At 55.4% G+C, this 17,654-nt stretch overlaps 9 protein-coding genes across 9 annotated transcripts; 5 read left to right on the top strand and 4 right to left on the bottom strand.

Moving 5' to 3' along the window:
- The first annotated feature begins 123 nt into the window (after positions 1 to 123).
- B0H64DRAFT_132187 (uncharacterized protein) lies at positions 124 to 1,519 on the top strand. Its single transcript, XM_062798141.1, has 4 exons — positions 124 to 497; positions 637 to 886; positions 958 to 1,050; positions 1,279 to 1,519. The coding sequence occupies exons 1-4, from the start codon at positions 234 to 236 to the stop codon at positions 1,425 to 1,427; spliced, it is 756 nt and encodes a 251-aa protein (XP_062661336.1). The 5' UTR covers positions 124 to 233; the 3' UTR covers positions 1,428 to 1,519.
- Positions 1,427 to 3,888, bottom strand: B0H64DRAFT_132239 (uncharacterized protein). Its single transcript, XM_062798142.1, has 4 exons — positions 3,431 to 3,888; positions 2,109 to 3,372; positions 1,964 to 2,048; positions 1,427 to 1,908 (listed from the first exon to the last, which is right to left on the bottom strand). The coding sequence occupies exons 1-4, from the start codon at positions 3,653 to 3,655 to the stop codon at positions 1,599 to 1,601; spliced, it is 1,884 nt and encodes a 627-aa protein (XP_062661335.1). The 5' UTR covers positions 3,656 to 3,888; the 3' UTR covers positions 1,427 to 1,598.
- A 919-nt stretch (positions 3,889 to 4,807) lies between these two features.
- On the top strand, positions 4,808 to 6,449 carry B0H64DRAFT_132146 (uncharacterized protein). The gene is made up of 4 exons (XM_062798140.1): positions 4,808 to 5,349; positions 5,437 to 5,591; positions 5,648 to 6,008; positions 6,060 to 6,449. Exons 1-4 carry the CDS (start codon positions 4,929 to 4,931, stop codon positions 6,230 to 6,232), a joined length of 1,110 nt encoding a protein of 369 aa, XP_062661334.1. The 5' UTR covers positions 4,808 to 4,928; the 3' UTR covers positions 6,233 to 6,449.
- B0H64DRAFT_393146 (DNA polymerase delta, subunit 4-domain-containing protein) lies at positions 5,986 to 7,349 on the bottom strand. The gene is made up of 2 exons (XM_062803615.1): positions 6,708 to 7,349; positions 5,986 to 6,633 (listed from the first exon to the last, which is right to left on the bottom strand). The coding sequence occupies exons 1-2, from the start codon at positions 7,170 to 7,172 to the stop codon at positions 6,454 to 6,456; spliced, it is 645 nt and encodes a 214-aa protein (XP_062661333.1). The 5' UTR covers positions 7,173 to 7,349; the 3' UTR covers positions 5,986 to 6,453.
- An 807-nt stretch (positions 7,350 to 8,156) lies between these two features.
- On the bottom strand, positions 8,157 to 9,614 carry B0H64DRAFT_132105 (WD40-repeat-containing domain protein). Its single transcript, XM_062798139.1, has 4 exons — positions 9,513 to 9,614; positions 9,419 to 9,455; positions 8,761 to 9,300; positions 8,157 to 8,709 (listed from the first exon to the last, which is right to left on the bottom strand). Exons 1-4 carry the CDS (start codon positions 9,513 to 9,515, stop codon positions 8,306 to 8,308), a joined length of 984 nt encoding a protein of 327 aa, XP_062661332.1. The 5' UTR covers positions 9,516 to 9,614; the 3' UTR covers positions 8,157 to 8,305.
- A 369-nt stretch (positions 9,615 to 9,983) lies between these two features.
- On the bottom strand, positions 9,984 to 10,697 carry B0H64DRAFT_393141 (uncharacterized protein). The gene is made up of 2 exons (XM_062803614.1): positions 10,120 to 10,697; positions 9,984 to 10,068 (listed from the first exon to the last, which is right to left on the bottom strand). The coding sequence occupies exons 1-2, from the start codon at positions 10,481 to 10,483 to the stop codon at positions 10,022 to 10,024; spliced, it is 411 nt and encodes a 136-aa protein (XP_062661331.1). The 5' UTR covers positions 10,484 to 10,697; the 3' UTR covers positions 9,984 to 10,021.
- An 85-nt stretch (positions 10,698 to 10,782) lies between these two features.
- Positions 10,783 to 12,710, top strand: B0H64DRAFT_431671 (Septin-type guanine nucleotide-binding (G) domain-containing protein). The gene is made up of 3 exons (XM_062805981.1): positions 10,783 to 11,184; positions 11,270 to 11,832; positions 11,890 to 12,710. Exons 1-3 carry the CDS (start codon positions 11,064 to 11,066, stop codon positions 12,217 to 12,219), a joined length of 1,014 nt encoding a protein of 337 aa, XP_062661330.1. The 5' UTR covers positions 10,783 to 11,063; the 3' UTR covers positions 12,220 to 12,710.
- Positions 12,711 to 14,512, top strand: B0H64DRAFT_473870 (uncharacterized protein; the record flags this gene model as incomplete). The annotated part of the gene is made up of 1 exon (XM_062808018.1): positions 12,711 to 14,512. Exon 1 carries the CDS (start codon positions 13,004 to 13,006, stop codon positions 14,510 to 14,512), a length of 1,509 nt encoding a protein of 502 aa, XP_062661329.1. The 5' UTR covers positions 12,711 to 13,003.
- Positions 14,513 to 15,343: 831 nt separating this feature from the next.
- Positions 15,344 to 17,281, top strand: B0H64DRAFT_431669 (uncharacterized protein; the record flags this gene model as incomplete). The annotated part of the gene is made up of 3 exons (XM_062805980.1): positions 15,344 to 15,833; positions 15,891 to 16,314; positions 16,345 to 17,281. The coding sequence occupies 3 exons, from the start codon at positions 15,344 to 15,346 to the stop codon at positions 17,279 to 17,281; spliced, it is 1,851 nt and encodes a 616-aa protein (XP_062661328.1).
- Positions 17,282 to 17,654: the final 373 nt, after the last annotated feature.

Genomic DNA, 17,654 nt, shown 5'->3' with positions numbered 1-17,654 from the left:
CCACACACACGAAATGCGCCGTGATTGGTCTTTGGTCTTGGCGGCGCTCTGCATCGGTGGTGCAAAGGGTTCGGGCCCACTCGGCCACTCAGCTCCCCCAGAATAACATCCTTATTCTCTCACCCCTGCCTAACGTAGCATTCGGTCGACATTGCGACTCCATACAGAATAAGTACCGTATCAGACAGAAAGAAACTTGCATCTACGCAAACCTGGTGGATATATCTCCAACCATGGCGTCCTACGCGCTGGCGGGCAAAAAAGCCGTCATCACCGGCGCATCCGGCGGAATTGGGTTCGCCATCGCGTCGCGGTTTGCCAAAGAAGGTGCCAGCGTAGTGTTGGCTGGTCGGACAAGGTCTAAACTTCAGCGGTCACTTGCGGAACTCCAAGAGATGATGGGAGAGCCGCGGGGCCTTGAGCTACCCCAATCCCACAGCATACATTGCTTGGACGTGGGTGAGATGAGGGCGTGGGGAAGGTTGATAAAAGATAATGTACGTGTTTGTTTACTTGGTCGATGCACTTACTTGTCTCTCGTCCTCGGCTGTTTCGTTGCGGCTGTCATGCGCATTCCGAGACTGGAGCTGACAGAGAGGGTTGTGGCGAGAGTTATGCTTACTCTATGTCTTGTAGAAGGAAATCGACTACCTAGTAAACTGCGCCGGCGAGCCACAGAACTCTCTGCTCCTCCGGATCGACGAGGAGACCGTTGACGGTCTGCTGGCTAGCAACTTGCGCGGCGTTATCTTTGGGTGCAAGATGGTTGGCAGGCAGATGATGGCCCGGCGCAGGGGCGGTTGCATCATCAACATCTCGAGTTTGCTGGCGCACAAGGGAGTCATTGGGACGTCCGTTTATGCTGCTGCCAAGGCGGGCCAATTAGGTATGCCAACACCGCCCTTTCAACTGGTCGTCCAGGCGTGAGAGGGCGCACACTTACAAGCCGATGGATAGGCCTAACAACTGCGCTCTCCGCCGAGCTCGCCAAGCATGGCATCCGTGTAAATGCGGTGTTGCCCGGGTACATCGAGACGGATATGACCGACGGTATGTTCTCATGCTTCTCATTTCTCCTATCAAATCCCTACCATGTTTCACTACATGAGCCATTGGCTCTGCCCTCCCTCCCTTTTCCAGCTCAGCATCCACCGCCATCTCCAAGCTCGTAAACGAGCAGCGGCATCCCCAGCCGCTACGAGAACGCCCCAGCCAATTTTCCATCCATACATTGCTCCAAGCTAATCCACACATGCCATCGCCATCGCCATGCTAAAGGCCTCGCGAATAAAGAACTCCAAAAAAAGATTCCCTTAGGGCGCTTCGGGACCGCAAGCGAGGTCGCCGATGCCGTCGCCTTTCTCGCCAAAAACGAGTATGCGAATAACTGCATCCTCAACCTGGATGGCGGGTTAAGTGCCGTCTGAAGGGGTCGGCGAGAACGAGAAAGAGGAGCGGGCGAATTGCAGGCCCGACGCACACCAGCCTCCAGCGCTACAAAGAGGTGAGATCGGCAAGCAGTCGCCTGAGCTGCCGCCCTATCATGGCGTCGGCAGCTGCTGGGGAGTTATTGTGCCACCTCAGCATTCTGGGAGGTTTCAGTCATCGTCAATGACGATGGCACCCCCCGCGGCATCGTCGAGGACGACAACGCCATCGTCCTTATCCGTAGCTGACGCCACCGTCTTCGCCTTCTTGACGACCGCGACATCCTCCGGGTCTTCCGGGTGCGGGCGTTTCGCCGGTACTACCTCGGCCACCCCTTCGCTTTGCTGCCTGCTACCGTTTTCGATGCCACGCCCATTCTGGCCATTGGCCTCTGGAGCAGGGGTTTTCTTTGGCTTGGTTGGGATCTTGACCTCTCCAGATGAGACGCCCTTAATAGGCTTGTCATCGAGGGGTTCCTTGCTATGAGAGGATTAGCGAGGGGTGGGTGCGAGGATATACCGCGTTGGAGACATACGCTTCTTGAATGGCGACTACCACGTTGACGTACGGATCCTCGTCGTCTTCGTCTGTGATGGTTAAGAAGGAATCCGGCTTGATGCCTAGATGACAATGTCAGACACGCTCAAACGCTGAAACGTTGCGATCCAGTTCATGCTTACCGAGCTCGCTCAGCTTCTTGCCAAGATTGTCCGTCTCATCGGGGTCGTACAGGATGCCGACCTCGTTGCTGACGGAGATTTCTTTTTCCCCATACCCCAACTGGAGCTTCAGGAAATCCTCGACGAGGTCGTTGAGTGTTGCCCTCGACAGGTCGACATAGGCACGGGTTTGGAAGACGCTGCAGACCGGGCAGTCTGGGTTGGGCACTCGGGATTTGTCTGATGCTAAGAGACGGGCGGGTGCGAATGGCGTTAGGAACACCTCTCTCGCCCTGTCATACTCGCCCTTGAGCACTTTAAACGCCTCGAGTACGCAGAGACCGGCCACAATGGCATTGGTCGTCGCAATCGCGGGTATGATGTTGCCCGCCATCTGTTTAATGTCAAATTTAGACTTGCGGTCGATGCCGAACAGAGTCGACCTGATGTTTGCGCTTGCGGCGACGAAGTCTAGTGTGTCCTCGTCATCCTTGTCGAAGGTGATGATCGCGTCCGCGAGACCACCCTGTGTATTTTTTATGTCGAGGATTCGCTTGCTCAGTCGGTCTAAGCTGTCGTTCAAGACGACCAAGTTCTCTTCCAGCGACCAGACCTTCTGGTCATCCTTCAAGACCGCCTCCTTGGACGCCAACGCTTCCTTGGCTTTTTCCAGCAGGTCCTTGTAGTTGAGCGGCTCCGGGGCCTTCCTCGCCTTCCACATGTCTTCCATTGACCGCAGCCGGACGATATCGGTGTTGAAAACCTTGTCGAAAAGCATCTCGTGGAATTCCGGGCTGCCGACTGATTCGCGGATCCTTCGTAGCGCTTCCGACTCGCGCTTGAGTTCCGCGATCTCTTGGGCGTTCTCGGCATCGGAGGAGTGGTCAAAGGCCGATTCGTCCTCGCTTGTCCCAAATATTTCGTTGAGAAGATAACTCTTGCCCCAGACGATGCAGTGGATCGGTTGGCTCGGGGTGCTGCGGATGGTACAGACGGGGAATGACTTGGGTGTCTCCTTTGGCGAGCAGTCGTAGCACGCGGTGACGCCTTTCTTGATCACCTGGACCTGGCCGTTGAACCCGGTGGTCCCGCTCTCGATCAGAGGCACGTCGGCGGCCAAGCACATCTTGTTGACATGGCGCCGCGCCTCGAGGTTGTCCAGTGCGTTGAACACTATTCTGAAGCTGCTGAACCATTCGATGCTGAACTCGGCGTCTTTGATGTTGGCATGATGGGCGACGATCTTGACTGCCGGATTGAACTTTTCGGCAACTTCCTTCGCGACCTAGTATCGCAATCGTCAATCCAAGCTCGGCCTGATCGACAGCTGTGGGGGTCTATACCAATGCCTTCGACTTCTTGATATGCTCTTGTCGGAAGAGGAATTGCCGGTTGAGGTTGCTGAGGTCGATTGTGTCGAGGTCGACCACGTGAACCTCGCCGAAGCCGGTAAGAACAAGGTTCTTGAGTAGTTCGCAACCGATGCCGCCGGCGCCAACCATCAACACCCGCGACTGTTTCGACTTGGTTAGTGCCGGCACTGGGACGAGCTCCATGTCAGATGACATCTCGGGGCAGGTATGCGATCAGACAACGCGAGGACACAAGCGGATAATAAAGGGAGTAAAGAAGCGAAGGGCATAATGCGAGAAACAACCACTGCTGTGTAGGAAGGAAAATACATGGTTAGGGTTGGTTATGTTGCGGAGGGGGGGTTGCCCTGGCAGCAAACGAAGCTCCCGATGAGTGGAGGGGGTAGGAATAAAACGATTCGACTTTCGGGCACCCACCTGTTTAACATGGGCGTTCAAACCGCGACCCAGCGATTGCGAATTGAAACTATCGCGAGTTAAAGAGGGCGGCGCCATTACTGGCACAACCGGGGCAAGCGGCGCAACCATGGCTGCGTTGCCGTCAATGGACACTGTTGGATCCATGATGCAATGATCCCCCGGAGAGGGAAGAGAATAAAAAAAGAAGGTTTGAAGAGTAGACCAGGGGTTCCACACTAAGGTCAGTACCCTACGGTAAAGCCATGAGGAGAGTGCCGTCAAAGAGGGTGAAGAATTGGCTTGGGCTTGGAGAGCCTTGTCGTGGTGGTTTGTCGCATCAAGAAACAGGCAGCTCGTCGCATTCAAAGAGTGAGTGGGTCAGTCAGTCAACGCGGCAAGCACAGCGCGACGGATTGAGAGGTGGTCCGAGCGCAACCCCCACCAACATTGAACGGAAAGCGTGGAAGGAAGTCAATTGCGTGGGCGACTAAAGTACGACCTTATATCGTGTCTCTGGTGTCACAATAGAACCACATCCTAACGGGAGGATGTCTCGGTATCCCTTTTACCCCGAGCAAGCTACACTTGGCGCCACTAGACATTCTGAAACTGCCTACGAATACCGTTGAACTTCCATCGAATCTCTTCCCAGGCGGTAACTTCCCCATTGGTCGCCCTGCCATGATTGGGTCCACTCCATCTGCAGCCTCAAACTCGAATGAGAGCAAGTTTCGGTGCGAGTCTCAATCTGCCAGGGAGCATGAATAACTATCAGCAGCCAGCGAGCCTTGTGCAGACAAGATGATATTCGATTTATTAAGGGCATCGAGATTGGGTATAGCACACTCACAATACTCTAGATGACAGCAATATGACATGACACCATGTCCTTTCTTCTCCGTTACCAGATTTGTGCAGCCATGATGAAATCTCGGTGCACGTTCCCCTTTTCAACAATTCCAACTCTCACCGTTTGATACCAGCACTCATCCACAACACCCACATCCAACCAATTTTCTCTTCTCAATTTCTCTCCACAGAACCCTTTTCACGTTCAAGCACTTCCAAAATGTCTGACGACGAGCCCGACCTCGAATTGCTCGCCCTGCTCCGGCAGCACCTGCAGGGCAAACTCAACCTCAATGAGGAGCCCGAGACAGGCGTGCTCGAAGGGGCAGAGTATGTCTACGACAACTCTATCGACGTTGCATTAGACATGCGCTCCTGCAAGAACGCGGCCGCGGCCATCTACGCGCAGATGCAGCAGAAGCAGTTCTCGTCCGCCAGTTGGTCGTCCCACGAGCTGCATCCCGACCGGTTCGACATGGGGGACGAGGGCACCGTCGCCTTCATCTTTACCATGGATCTGCTCAATTTCTCTTTCTGGTCCGAGAAGTCCGAGGCGGAGCGGTTTGCGGTCGAGTACCGCGGCAAGCGGTGGACGGGGTACTGGAGCCTCGTGGCTGGGCTGCAACGCGCGTTGGAGGAAGGTAGGTCACCGTTGATGTCCATTGTTTTTGTTGTACAATATCCCTTTCGGAAGTCGAATGAGAACCTAATTAGCATCTTCAATAAAGGCATTCCCATTACGGACTCGCATTTCTGGCAGAATGAAGAGGAATGCACCTTGGACGTCCTGAAGAAGGTCTTCAGGTCGTGCACTGACGAGGAGATGCCGCTGCTGGCTGAGCGGCTGGCCTGTCTACGTGAGGCCGGACAGGTGCTGTACGAGGTATGTGCCTATTCGGACTCCTGCATTTGCAGACCGGAATCTGACACGTTACGCAGAAATACAAATGTGACCCTATAAACCTGCTGGACGCGGCAGACGGGTCCGCTGCCGGTTTGGTCAACCTGCTGGCTCGGGACTTCAAGTGCTTCCGCGATGAGCATACCTTCGAGGGCCGGCGGAAGCCAATCCGCTTCCTCAAACGGGCACAAATCTTGGTCGCCGATCTCTGGGCTTGTTTCGAGGGCGAGGACTACGGAGAGTTCCGAGATATCGACAAGATTACCATGTTTGCAGACTACCGCGTGCCCCAGATCCTATACAACATGGGGTGTATTTACTACAGCCCTCCGTTGGACCAAGCAATACGATCCAAAAAGGACATCCCGCAAGGGGGGAGCTGGGAGATGCAGCTACGAGGTAAGCACGCCGGATGCCTAGATAGAGGCTGTGTACGCTGACTTCTTCCAGCCTGTAGTATCTGGTGCGTAGAGCTGCTGCGCAGGGAGATCCTCAAACAGAACCCCAAAAGCCAAATCAATGCCATCCTCCTGGACTTCTTCCTGTACGATACGATAAAAGAAATGGAAGAGGCAGGAAAGGAGATCACCCCGCATCACCAGACAAGGAGTATCTGGTACTGAATCATGTTGGGTAGATGTTCGAGAAGAACTGGTTGCGAGCCAGAGTAATAGCAAAGGTATCTAGCAGGGATAGAGCTAGCTAGACAAATCCCCCAGGTTAGAGGTCACAAGCAAAAATAGACAAATCGTTCCCTTCCCCCAACTCCCCAACTCCGCCTTCCAAGCAATCATGGCCACTGTACAAACCCTGCAAATTCCGCGCGGCGCTCCCACTCGCCGCCTCATACCCCAACCGACCCAACCGCAGCCGAGTTCAAAAGCTCATCCATATGTGCCTTCTCAATGTCCGTATTCCCCTTCGCCTCCTCCTTCAGCAGCACGGCAAGCACCTCGACCGGCGGGTTCAGGCCCAACCTCTGCGCCCGCTGCCACCGCTTGAGACGCGCAATACCGACGCAGGGCTGCCATAAAAGATTAGCCCATTTCCCTTCCATCAAACAAACACGGACCAGCGTTGTGAAATTCGTTTACGTACCCCATACTGCGAGCTGACATCAAAGTACCGCAGCACCTTCTCGCCCGTCGTCAGGTCCTGCGTGTGCTTCTTGTGCACCGCCTTCGCCTCCCGGCTAGCCTCGATGCCGTTCCAGTACCGCTCAATCTCCCGGTCGCTGATCTTTTCCGCCCTGGCCGCATCTGCATCGGGCTGTGCTTGCACTGCTGCGGCTGGCGCAGCCTGCTGTTGTTGCTCATCGTCGCTGGAGGTTGGGGTCTCGGCGGCCTCTTCTTCCTCCGACTCGTGCTGCTGCTGGAAGAGCTTGGTGGCTACCTTGCTGGAGGCGGGCTCCGGCGACGGCTCGGGGATGTACTCCTTTGCGCGGGAGGGGGATTTGTAGCCTTCTTTGCCGGTCTGGATGGCTTTGGTGACTTTGTGCTTGAAGCTGAGCGTCTGTTGCTTGCCAGCGCCGGTGGAGGACCGGGTCGATCTGCGAGTGGACATTGCGGCGGTGACGTCAGGTGGGTGAGATTTCGAGCGGAAGGTCTTTGATGTGGTGGTGGAGATCAAGTGGGAGAGTACGAAGTGAGGAGTGAAAACTGTTCAATTCGGGGTTGGAGATGGGTGAAACGGGATCTCGGCAGGCAGGCTAGTCAGGGCATGCAATGCGAATTACGGCGAGCCTTGGCCTTGAGACTGCAAACCGCTGGCGGGGCAACGTGCCGTCACGATTGATGCGCCAACTCACGTGACCTTAGCTGCAAAGCTCTCTAATGAATTTGGCAGCGAGACACATACATCTCTGTTAGTGAATCTCCCAAAGCGGACGACAACCACCACAGTCCGATCATGCTGGTCAAACCTCGAGCCAGTTTCAGCTTTTCGGGTTACCAGTCAGTATGGGTAACTGTCAGTATGCCTTTCTTAGACAGTGGTTGATCTTATCCCAATTGCCGTTGATCTTGTGCTTCAGCGCCAACCACAAGCACCAAACACAGAGATTGAAAGAGAAACCATTCATTCCTGGTATTTATGTTTGCATATAATGGGCTACAAAGTAACTCGCCTGACCAGTACCTATCAAGCCACCTGGTCAAGTTTTATTTCGTCTTGAGCTATAAACCATGCACACAAGGATATGGTGCGTGTTTTCCAGCCATGGGTGTAGGGAATCGTTGTCTACCTTTTATATATCGGTAGCTTTGCTGGGCATCACCCCCTCCTACCTCGGGATTCAAGTTCTGAGTAACGATTTCCAAGGCCACAGCTCTTTGGACAAAATAGTCTCCAAACTATTTGCGCTAAGAACAAATCTGGCGCAGCAAAACATGGTTGGGTGATATACGGATTACGCACAAAGATTTCGTAGTCTCCAAGTGCCTCCTTAATGTCCGTCATGATCCGCAATCATCCAAAGGAACGGAAGGTCGAGCCTTCTTTCAGCAGTAATATCAACGCCATAAATGAACCGTGGAGGAATGATAGGTTAAGCTGCAATAAGAAAAGGCGGCGAAAGGTCGTTCAATTCAGCGTCATATCTCGTTTTCTCTATCCCGGCCCAGAGCCACCGTGCCTTGCAAATGCCATGTCAAGATCTTCCAGCCCACCCAAGCAAAGCCAACTTTCCTACGCCATGCTTAAGACCCAGTAGCTTCCCGGTAGAACGCAAGACTCCGGCTCGCACCCGCCGCGCAAAACATCTCGCTCTTGCCCATGCCCGGCCCCAAAGCCCGCTCCGTCTTGGGCAGCCACCTCACGCTCCACAACGCCGTGTCCGTCTCGCTGTGTGTCGCGACGCAAACTCCGCGTGCCACATCCCAGACCTTCACCTTGCCGTCAAGCGACCCACTCAGGAGATACTCGCCCGTGTCGTTCCAGTCTAGTGAAGTGATCCACGCGGGCCTGCTGCTCGGTGTTGTGAGGTTGCCCACGTGCTCACCATGCTCCATATCGTAGATCGCGATGACGCCCGCGTTGCCCGCCGCCGCAAGACGTTTGCACCCAGGCGAGAACGCAACGGTCCGTACCGGTTTCGCCAGACCTACCACTTTGTTAGCCAGCCCAGCTCCACCGAGTCCCAGTACCAACTCACCCGAAAGCGAATACACCATCCGCCCCGCATCATTATTAAACACGTACACCCCGCCACTCTCATGCCCACTCGCCGTCAACCGCCCATCACGACTTAAATCCACCGCCATCGCAAAGCTCCCCCCACCCCGCGCGCCCGTCTCGTACGTCTGAATCTTCTCGCGGCCATTAATATCCCACACGTGGATCCGCCCATCACTGGTCGTACACGCCAGATACCCCTCATCCGCACTGAGCGCCACGGCCCAGACATCCCCCCCATCGGTCTTGGACGGCGGCAGCTCCCACTGCAGCCGCCACTCATTCGCGTCGCAGGCCCAGACCTTGATCTCGCCGCCGAAGCCGACGCTGGCGGCGACGGCGCCCAGCCCGCCGCGCGCCGTGCACACGTGGTGGCAGCCGAGCTTGTGGGCGTCGGGGATGGTTTGTTGGAGCGGGAAGGTCGCGTCCGTGGTGCTGTGCACGCGCAGGGCGGAGGAGCCGCTGGCCGAGAGGAGGGTCGTCGGGGTCGGGGCGAGCGAGAAGATCTCGGCTGGGTGGGCTGTGGTGGTGGTAATGGAATGGGGGGTTAGTGAGGGGAGCTTCCATGGCTGGGGTGGTCAAGTTGAGGGGGGGGGGGGGGGGGGGGGAGGCATGGCGGGGTCGCTGTGCGTGCGTACCTTCGTCCACCGTGTGCGCGGTGAGGTATTGTTTCGACTGCGAGGGCAATGTTAGAAATGGGATTGTTTAGTGGTTATTCGAGGGCGCTCTTGCCATTGTCACCTCTCCATAGACGGATTTTCGGTTTGGTTGTGGTTTGGTGTTGGGGAATTCGAGCTGCTGCTTGCAAAGTCGCAGCGTGCCGTGCCTGGTAGCTGCAGGAACGATGGTGGGGTAATTACTGTGAGAACCGTTGTATTCAGACGTCACAGGAGAGTTCCTAAATTTATTTGCCTGCCGGAATCGCCAACCGTAGCGATAATGTTTCATGGGATATGCTTTTGACTAGGTCGTAAATCACCCTACCGCTCTGCTACACATGGCGTTCCATCTTCCTCCCCTTACAGAGGTGGCCGGGTAGTTGGTAATTGTCGCATGGTGACAGCAAGCGGCCTGTCCAACTGCCGCTCATATTGTTACAATACATGTACACCAGATCTCGTCGACGTCTCCAATACAAAGTCTACTCTGTAGGCAATGGATTGACGGATATACCTCCGGCGCGCCCTCCCGTCGACCAACGAGAACCGCGTTGTCCTTTAAACCCCTTTATATGCATTGCTTCAACTTGTCGTCTCCTGGGCTTTCTTGTTCATCATTTCATTGAGCTCTGCATTCCCGTTAGTCTGGGAAACTTCCCCTCGTAACCGGCTTTTCTTACTCTTCGCGCAGTGCGGGCACAGATAGTGCATGCGCTTGATCTCTCCGCAAGCGGGGCACTTGCATAACGAGTTGACATCTTTCAACGCCTTGCCCGCCATTTGCCTATGCCTCTTCTTCATATGTGATGTCTTCTTCTTGGGTACCGCTTTGAGGATCGACTCCCAGATGTCTCCGAGAATTGAGGGGAGCCCGAGCTGAAAACCGACGGGAACGGCAAGAGTGAGGGACGGGAATAGAGGGAGCGAGAAGTGCCGAACGTGCAGCTGTATCCTTGTTGCCGAGAATAGCGTCGGTGCTACAAGCCTCGGGAGAAAGGAGCTGAAAGAGGCCATCCTCATGGCCGGTGCTGTCAACGTCGCCATGTTGAGCGAGGGGTCGAGTGATAGGGCGCAGGTTCGGCAGGGAGGCCAGGCTCAATTGAACCCCTCAAGTTTTGTAATCTTCTCGCTGAGAGGATGCGACCTCTGCATACCCTTTTGTCGTCGCTTCGCCGGATGTCGTCGTGGATCACGCTGTCGTCCTCGTCACTCGGCCAGAAAAAATGTCGGACGCATCTCAAAGTTTAACATTCCCGCGGGCAGGGCTGGCACGGTCCACCAAGCTCGGGTGTTGCTGCATGCAGCGCTCTAACTTGATCAAGCTCGTGCCTGGGGCAGGGTCCCACAAACCAATCACGGGCAGCCCACTTCCCTCCCCCTTTCCCCAGCCAGCTCAGCGACCCCTTGACGGAAATTATTGCTTGACAGAAGCTGCGGACAGGAAGGTACGAAGAAATTCCCTTTCAACACCACACCCGACCGCATCCACCCGCGCTCAATTCGCTGCCACCGGACCCCGTCGTCCCCGAGTTCCATCTAGACCTCGCCTCTCCACGTCGCGACGAGCGAATCTCGATTACTTTTTGGAATAGGACCCCAAATTATCCCAAAACCAACCGAAAAAATGGCGTCGATGCCCGCTGCGACCATCTACCCCCAAAGCCATGTCGGTTTCGACAGCATTACATCCCAGATTGAGCGCAAGCTGCTCAAGCGCGGATTCCAGTTCAACGTTATCTGCGTTGGTGAGTTCTCGCGTCCCTCTCCTCACGCTGACGGCCAGCTCCACTCCGTGTATACGAGCCGGGATTGACGTGTCTCGCATTGCAGGGCAAACGGGTCTGGGGAAGTCGACACTGATCAACACCATCTTCGCGTCGCACCTCATCGAGTCCAAAGGCCGCCTCAACCCCGATGAGGTGATCCGGTCGACCACGGAGATCCAGTCTGTTTCGCATATCATCGAGGAGAACGGCGTCCGTCTGCGGCTGAACATCGTCGACACCCCCGGCTACGGCGATCTGATCAACAACGACCGCTGCTGGGACCCCATCGTCAAGTACATCAAGGACCAACACTCCGCGTATCTCCGGAAGGAGCTTACGGCGCAGCGTGAGCGGTACATCCAGGACACGCGCATCCACTGCTGCCTGTTCTTCATCCAGCCGTCGGGCCACTCGCTCAAGCCGATTGACATTGTCGTACTGAAGAAGCTGTCCGATGTCGTCAACGTTGTTCCCGTCATCGCCAAGGCCGACACCCTTACCCTGGAGGAACGCCAGGCGTTCAAGGAGCGCATCAAGGAGGAGTTTGCGTTCCACAACCTGAAGATGTACCCCTACGACAACGACGAGTTTGACGACGAGGAGCGCGCCGTCAACAACCAGATCGAGGTGGGTTTCAAAGGTTCGATTGGTGGGGTGGTAGAGCATAGCTAACATATTGAGTAGGGCCTGATCCCCTTCGCCGTCGTCGGCTCCGAGAAGTCCATCATTGTCAATGGCAAGCAGGTCCGGGGCCGCCAGAACCGGTGGGGCGTTATCAACGTCGAGGATGAGAACCACTGCGAATTCGTCTATCTCCGCAACTTCCTCCTCCGCACGCACCTCCAAGACCTCATCGAGACGACTTCTCAGATCCACTACGAGACGTTCCGCGCCAAGCAGCTCCTCGCACTCAAGGAGAGCAGCGCACAGGGCCACGGCAGCAGGCCCATCAGCCCGTCGGCGGAGCGCGAGCTGAGCCGCAGCTCGCAACGGATGACCATGAACGGCTACTAAGGCCCGGACTTTCTTCTTGCCTCTTGCCTCTTGGTCTGAACGATCCCGAAATTTTGATATCCCGGCAGAAGCGGTGCCAAAACCCCCCGCAACCGGAGACGGCGTCCGGGGCAGGGTTGTGGGGAGGAACAGCGCGGCGCAATTCGATGCGGTTTACAGGTCATACCCCTCTGGCCTATGGTGTTTACGTCTTGTTGGCAATCGTATTCGGTGGTTGGACTTCATTATCCCCCTATTTTCTTTTTAGTATCCGAAGCTCCTTCGCATATTTTGCTGCCTCTTTTCTTTTTCACTAATCACCCCGGCCCTCCATGCTTAATAGAGAGCTAGCTAGTTTCGATACCTGACGGAATACCTATTATGTGAGCAGAAGGGGGATCGACTGTGTCAATGCGATGCGGAAGCGGCAGCTATTGGCTAACCATGTGCCCCCGTGCAAACTTGATCCGCTCGTGCAACCCATGGTGCCACGGTGGTTTCTCATTCACTCTTTCGAGTCATGCTCGTATTCGAGAGAATGTCCTTAGCAACACAACCGTAGCTTGAATGCTCACTGTTCTCATGAGTTGGGGTTAGGGTTAAACACTTTTATCCCAGCGCGTCAAGCGCGTCTTCCCTCCAACTCCAACTTATCAGCAGCAGGTCCCGCCCAGTTGCTCACCAACCAGCACCTCCTTCCAATTTTATGCCACCATGTAAACATACACCATCCCCATAGCCATTTCCTTTTTAATATCCACACACACGGGCGCCATGCCAACACCCCAATCCCATCAAAACTAAAATGCCCAACCCTAACCCCGCACCACCACCACCACCACGACCCATCACCAAAAGAAGAACAGAAAAGGAACCCGAACAAAAAGAAGAAGAAAACACAAACCCAATCATCTCCCTCGACCCAACAAACCCCCTCGACCCGAAACCGCTCATCTCCGACATCCTCCGCACCCGCTACTGCGTCCCGGGCTCCGTCTTCCTCGTCGAGTCCGTCGAGGCTAGCATCCCGGTTTCCGTGCCTGATTCTACTTCCGGCTCTGGTCCTGGTTTGCGGAGTGGGCGTCGGTCGCGGCGGGGGAAAGGGGAGCGTGCGGTGAGGTTGCTGCTGGGGGACGGGGAGCTGTGTGTGCAGGCTTTTGTGCGGGGGGAAATTCATTGTTTTGTGGATGGGGGTGGGGTGTATGAGGGATGTTATGTGAGGTTGGATCGGTTTTGGTTGGGGGAGGTGGAGGGAGGGGTCGTGTATTTGGTTGTGGGGGACATGGTTACGGTTGGGTGGAATGAGGAGTATCTTGGGGTTTTGAGGAGGGAGAGGGAGGAGGTGGAGAGGGAGAGGCGGTTGGAGCTTGGGGACAGGGAGGGTGATGCTGGACAGGCAGAAGGGGGGGTGGTTGCGGGAGATGATGTTCGAGAGGATGTGGCGGGAGAGGCGGAGGAGTACGAGGATGACGAGCTCATAGATCAACTGATGGCAGTTGAAGAAGTGGGGGGAACTACAGGCGCCGCAACGGAAGAGACAGCCATCACAAATCCGGACGGAGCCCCGGGAGTCGACCCTACAAAACCCACATCAGAGGATCCTAACGAGCTAGACTACATCTCCGACTCGGACTCGGCCTTTGAAACCCTCACCGTATCCGCCGAACGTGCGTCACAACGCCGCATTGTCACCACCACTTCCGACCCTCGACAGGAACTCCAAGCATCCATCATCAAGCAGAACCAAGAAGACCACCTCCGCCCTCAAAGCCACCAGCATACCCAAGCACAACCACACTTACAACCACAACCACCACAACCCCCACAACAACAACTCCAACTCCAACCCCAACCCATCACCAAACAACGCCCCTGGCTCCCCACCTCGGCCACGCAATTCGTCAAACTCACGCCCCTCTCCCAAATCCCACACCTCCCCTACCGCCAAAACTGGATGGTCAACGTGCTCGCCGTCACCACCTCCCTGTCAGCCGTCGAGCCCTCCCACATCGGGCCCTCCTTCGTGCAGCGCACGGCGCGGCTCGCCGACATGAGCACGCCCAAGCGGGTGCTGCTGACCGTGTACCTGGACCCGGAGGGGTTCACGCCGCGCGAGGGGGCGGTGGTGTTGCTGTTGGGCGTCAAGAACCACCTGTTTGAGGGGGGTGCGCTGCGGAAGTACGTTAGTGATGGGCTGGCGGGCGGGGAGAGTTGGTGGGTTGGCGAGCCGGGTGGGTTGGGGTGGTGCAGGGCGGGCGTGGAGAGGTTGCGGAGTTGGTGGGCGGAGAAGGTTAGGGAGGAGGGGGGTGGATAGGGGGTAGGGGGGGGTGGGTGAAGTGTAGATGTTGGGGGTTGAGAGAAGGGGTATATATTATCTCTTTGCCCTGGCAGACAGGGCTGCGGCACCCGCTCTGTTTTGGTATTGTTTCGGAATGTAGTGTGTGGGAGTCGGATGGAGTGTGGGAGTCGGATGGAGTGTGTGATTGCTATATGGTTACGACGGTTGTCACTCTTGAATTGATGTATCGACATAGAAGATGCTAGTTTCAAGCCTATGGATATAATACCAGCAGACCAACGTATACTTGCTTTCCTCTCTTTATCTCTGCATTAGGTTGATGGGGGATGGGTTGACTTTGACGTTAATTACTTGCAACGGCCAGCACACCACCAGGTCCTAAACTCTAAGGGGGTGTTCCTCGGAAGGAACAAAAGTTGTTGTTCAACACATGTAGATCCAAGCCTCCGCACGATAAAGCACAGACACTCCGTATTCTCCCAGTAACCAGGATATTCTAGAATGGGAGTCTAAAATATACATTGCTCGCTCTCTTGTCAGTCTTTTTCGTCCATGTTCGATCTTCATGGGTTTGGGGGCCCTGTTTACTCACAAGAGCGATTATTCCGTCTGAGGATACTATAAGACGCGCTTGGGCTTGCCATAAACATTTTAATTATTTTAGGATCCCGATCAGATTTGTTGACTTCCCTGGTCATCACCCTCTGCCCCGACTTTGAATTTCCCTCCTCGCTCTCATCCCCTTTTTTTCGCCAACCAGCTCAAAGCCTCAACCCCTCCCACCACTCGGCCACTCTCCCCCCCTTGGTTCTTGAAGTCTGAAACCAAAGCTCAAGCAGAGCGAAAATGGCCGGGAGACCCTTCGAACACGCCGGCGCGGAAGATGTGGTGGGGGTGCCAGAGCTGGGCGCCATCATCCTCGGCTTTCTCGAGGACGTCCAAGACCTCCGGAACGCAGCTTTGACGAGCAAGCGTTTCAACCGCGCTGCGCAATTTCACCTCTGGGCGGCAATCAAGCTGCCATACCTTCAGGCCGATCCAAGTTGGATCGACCAGCGTCCGTTCTGGGACGAATTCTCTTCTCATTTGGAACGCAACACCTTCTCTCTCCATGTTGACCTCCCAGTGGCGGCCCCCGGCCTCGCCGAGATAATCTCGCAGAAACCATGGGAGACCAGGGTGAGCAGTAACCAGCCGGAGTGGTTCGTCACCAAGGACAAAGTCGACGACTTCTTTACCGGTCTCAAGGAGACCCTTACGCGAGCACCACGCCTCCGCAGATTCACTGCTCGGGACGTACCCCGGATCCTTGATCTCGCGGTTCTCCTCCAGCGCCGTAAGTACCCCTGTCAGCCTTTCTCCGACCTTGACTAACAGTTTGCTGTTGTTATAGACCGTCCCGAGCTTGTCTCTCTCAGTATCACCGCTTCAAAGCGTGATACTTTCGGGTTCCTTTGTATCCCAAATTTTAGTATTGATCACTGGAGGTGGAAGATGCAGCAACATCCACGTTCCACGGTTTCCCTGGGCAACACCGTCAACTTCGGCCTCGACACCCATACGCCGATAGTGCCGCCGGTGTTCAATTTCCCCAATCTGCGTGTCCTAGCCCTCAACAACATCCAGCACGACGGCCGGCGCCCTTCTGTGTTCCTCGAAAACGTCGTCAGTATCCTCAAAGGTTCGCAGAACCTTTCTCACCTTGAGCTTTCTCTACGGCACGAGATTGGAGGCATGTCGCCGGACGGGAGTTTCGTGCGGCGCTTGTACGGCACCGTCGAATATCCGGACGGCCCTAATAATGCCATGGAGGTATTGTGTGAATGGTACAAGCTAACTCAAGGCAGGCCCCTCCACCTGAAGACCCTGACGCTCGGTTACGGCTTTGAGATCAGGGACGAAGCTTCATTTATTTTCCCCCAACAAGGTCCGCACCATTTGGCATGGCTTACCGATCTGCAAACCCTCGAAGGGCTCCACTTACAGGGCATTCTCGACAAGGACGGCTCGTATATCAGGCAGCTGAGCGGGAGACACGGCTTCTCGTTGATCACAACTCCTCCACACATACTACGGCCCACTCGTCTGCCACGACTCCGCAAAATCACTTGGCCGTGGGACCAAGGGGACCTTCTGAGGCTGCTGTGGCGCTCGAACAGCGATCGTTTGCAGCAAATCGTCGTCCGCATCGATGTGTCTTCGCCTTCGGAGTGGAGAGCACGACATGGGGACGCATGCACATGCCCTTTATGGGTTGGCACAGAATCACTCGAATACATCACCGCTGAAGACATCTACGTCAAGGGCTTTGTCTTTCCCACAGAGTCCATGCGCCCCCAGGACGCGGATGCCTTCCTGGCCTGGGTTCACGGGATCAACAGACTACAGGCGCTCAAGATCCGGATGCCCCCGTTGACCGCCCCCAGACACGTCAAGGGGAAGAATCACATGCGGACATTCTGGGGGCGCGTCAAGCAGATGACGCACCTGCGCGAGCTGTGGCTGGCCGACGGCCTGGGAACCTGGAGCAAGCCCGAGGGCGAGCCGGGCCGCTACGTCGCGGGGCGGTATCCAAAAGAGTCCGAGTTCCGCCACTACAGCACCACCGCCGCCAATAAGTGCCCCGACCTGGTGTACATCCGTATCCTGGACCGCGCTTGGCACATCACTCGATCGGGCTATAGTCGCTGGGAGCAGCAGATTACCCTGCACGAGGTGCCAAAAGACCGTGTCGAGAAAGACATTCCGGATTCTTTCGACTTCAGCACGCCCGAGTACATCTAAGGGTACATGTTACGATTTATACCTTTATCCCTTTATCTCCTTTGTCGGTTCGGCACGACATTACCTACTTCTTTGTTGTGATCTTTTCATTGTTGGTGGCGTTCACTAGGAAATTTGTTAGTATACCACAGTATGTGTGATAATATGGAGGAACAGCAAGCCGTTTGGTTCCTTTATGGTGTTACTATGGGGTTTTCAATATGCCGGTTTAGCTGTTTATGTACAGAATAATTATGACATCCTGAGGAATGATACTCCCCGATATTGGGCTACAGACAGCTCACAAGAACCATAGGGCTAAGTATTTTCTGATCAACCAACCTATGAGGCACAAAGATCGGTGCCGTTTAGCAGCATCAGTTTCGACAAACAA

The sequence above is a fragment of the Chaetomium fimeti genome, assembly GCF_033439085.1.
Source record: "Chaetomium fimeti strain CBS 168.71 chromosome Unknown B0H64scaffold_3, whole genome shotgun sequence".
Classification (NCBI taxonomy): domain Eukaryota; kingdom Fungi; phylum Ascomycota; class Sordariomycetes; order Sordariales; family Chaetomiaceae; genus Chaetomium; species Chaetomium fimeti.
This window is presented reverse-complemented; position numbering and strand designations above follow the sequence as displayed.

Coding starts and splice junctions, on each gene's coding strand:
- B0H64DRAFT_132187 (XM_062798141.1), top strand. CDS start 234: ATGGCGTCCTACGCGCTGGCGGGCAAAAAAGCCGTCATCACCGGCGCA. Junction 498..636: donor GAAGGTTGATAAAAGATAAT/GTACGTGTTTGT, acceptor TATGTCTTGTAG/AAGGAAATCGACTACCTAGT. Junction 1,051..1,278: donor CGAGACGGATATGACCGACG/GTATGTTCTCAT, acceptor GCCATGCTAAAG/GCCTCGCGAATAAAGAACTC.
- B0H64DRAFT_132146 (XM_062798140.1), top strand. CDS start 4,929: ATGTCTGACGACGAGCCCGACCTCGAATTGCTCGCCCTGCTCCGGCAG. Junction 5,592..5,647: donor CCGGACAGGTGCTGTACGAG/GTATGTGCCTAT, acceptor CACGTTACGCAG/AAATACAAATGTGACCCTAT. Junction 6,009..6,059: donor CTGGGAGATGCAGCTACGAG/GTAAGCACGCCG, acceptor GACTTCTTCCAG/CCTGTAGTATCTGGTGCGTA.
- B0H64DRAFT_393146 (XM_062803615.1), bottom strand. CDS start 7,172: ATGTCCACTCGCAGATCGACCCGGTCCTCCACCGGCGCTGGCAAGCAA. Junction 6,634..6,707: donor ATGTCAGCTCGCAGTATGGG/GTACGTAAACGA, acceptor CTTTTATGGCAG/CCCTGCGTCGGTATTGCGCG.
- B0H64DRAFT_431671 (XM_062805981.1), top strand. CDS start 11,064: ATGGCGTCGATGCCCGCTGCGACCATCTACCCCCAAAGCCATGTCGGT. Junction 11,185..11,269: donor GTTCAACGTTATCTGCGTTG/GTGAGTTCTCGC, acceptor CTCGCATTGCAG/GGCAAACGGGTCTGGGGAAG. Junction 11,833..11,889: donor CCGTCAACAACCAGATCGAG/GTGGGTTTCAAA, acceptor CATATTGAGTAG/GGCCTGATCCCCTTCGCCGT.
- B0H64DRAFT_132239 (XM_062798142.1), bottom strand. CDS start 3,655: ATGTCATCTGACATGGAGCTCGTCCCAGTGCCGGCACTAACCAAGTCG. Junction 3,373..3,430: donor TCAAGAAGTCGAAGGCATTG/GTATAGACCCCC, acceptor TTGCGATACTAG/GTCGCGAAGGAAGTTGCCGA. Junction 2,049..2,108: donor CAAGAAGCTGAGCGAGCTCG/GTAAGCATGAAC, acceptor ATTGTCATCTAG/GCATCAAGCCGGATTCCTTC.
- B0H64DRAFT_132105 (XM_062798139.1), bottom strand. Junction 9,301..9,418: donor CGCGCACACGGTGGACGAAG/GTACGCACGCAC, acceptor CCACCACCACAG/CCCACCCAGCCGAGATCTTC. Junction 8,710..8,760: donor GATGGTGTATTCGCTTTCGG/GTGAGTTGGTAC, acceptor ACAAAGTGGTAG/GTCTGGCGAAACCGGTACGG.
- B0H64DRAFT_393141 (XM_062803614.1), bottom strand. CDS start 10,483: ATGGCGACGTTGACAGCACCGGCCATGAGGATGGCCTCTTTCAGCTCC. Junction 10,069..10,119: donor GTGCCCGCACTGCGCGAAGA/GTAAGAAAAGCC, acceptor ACGGGAATGCAG/AGCTCAATGAAATGATGAAC.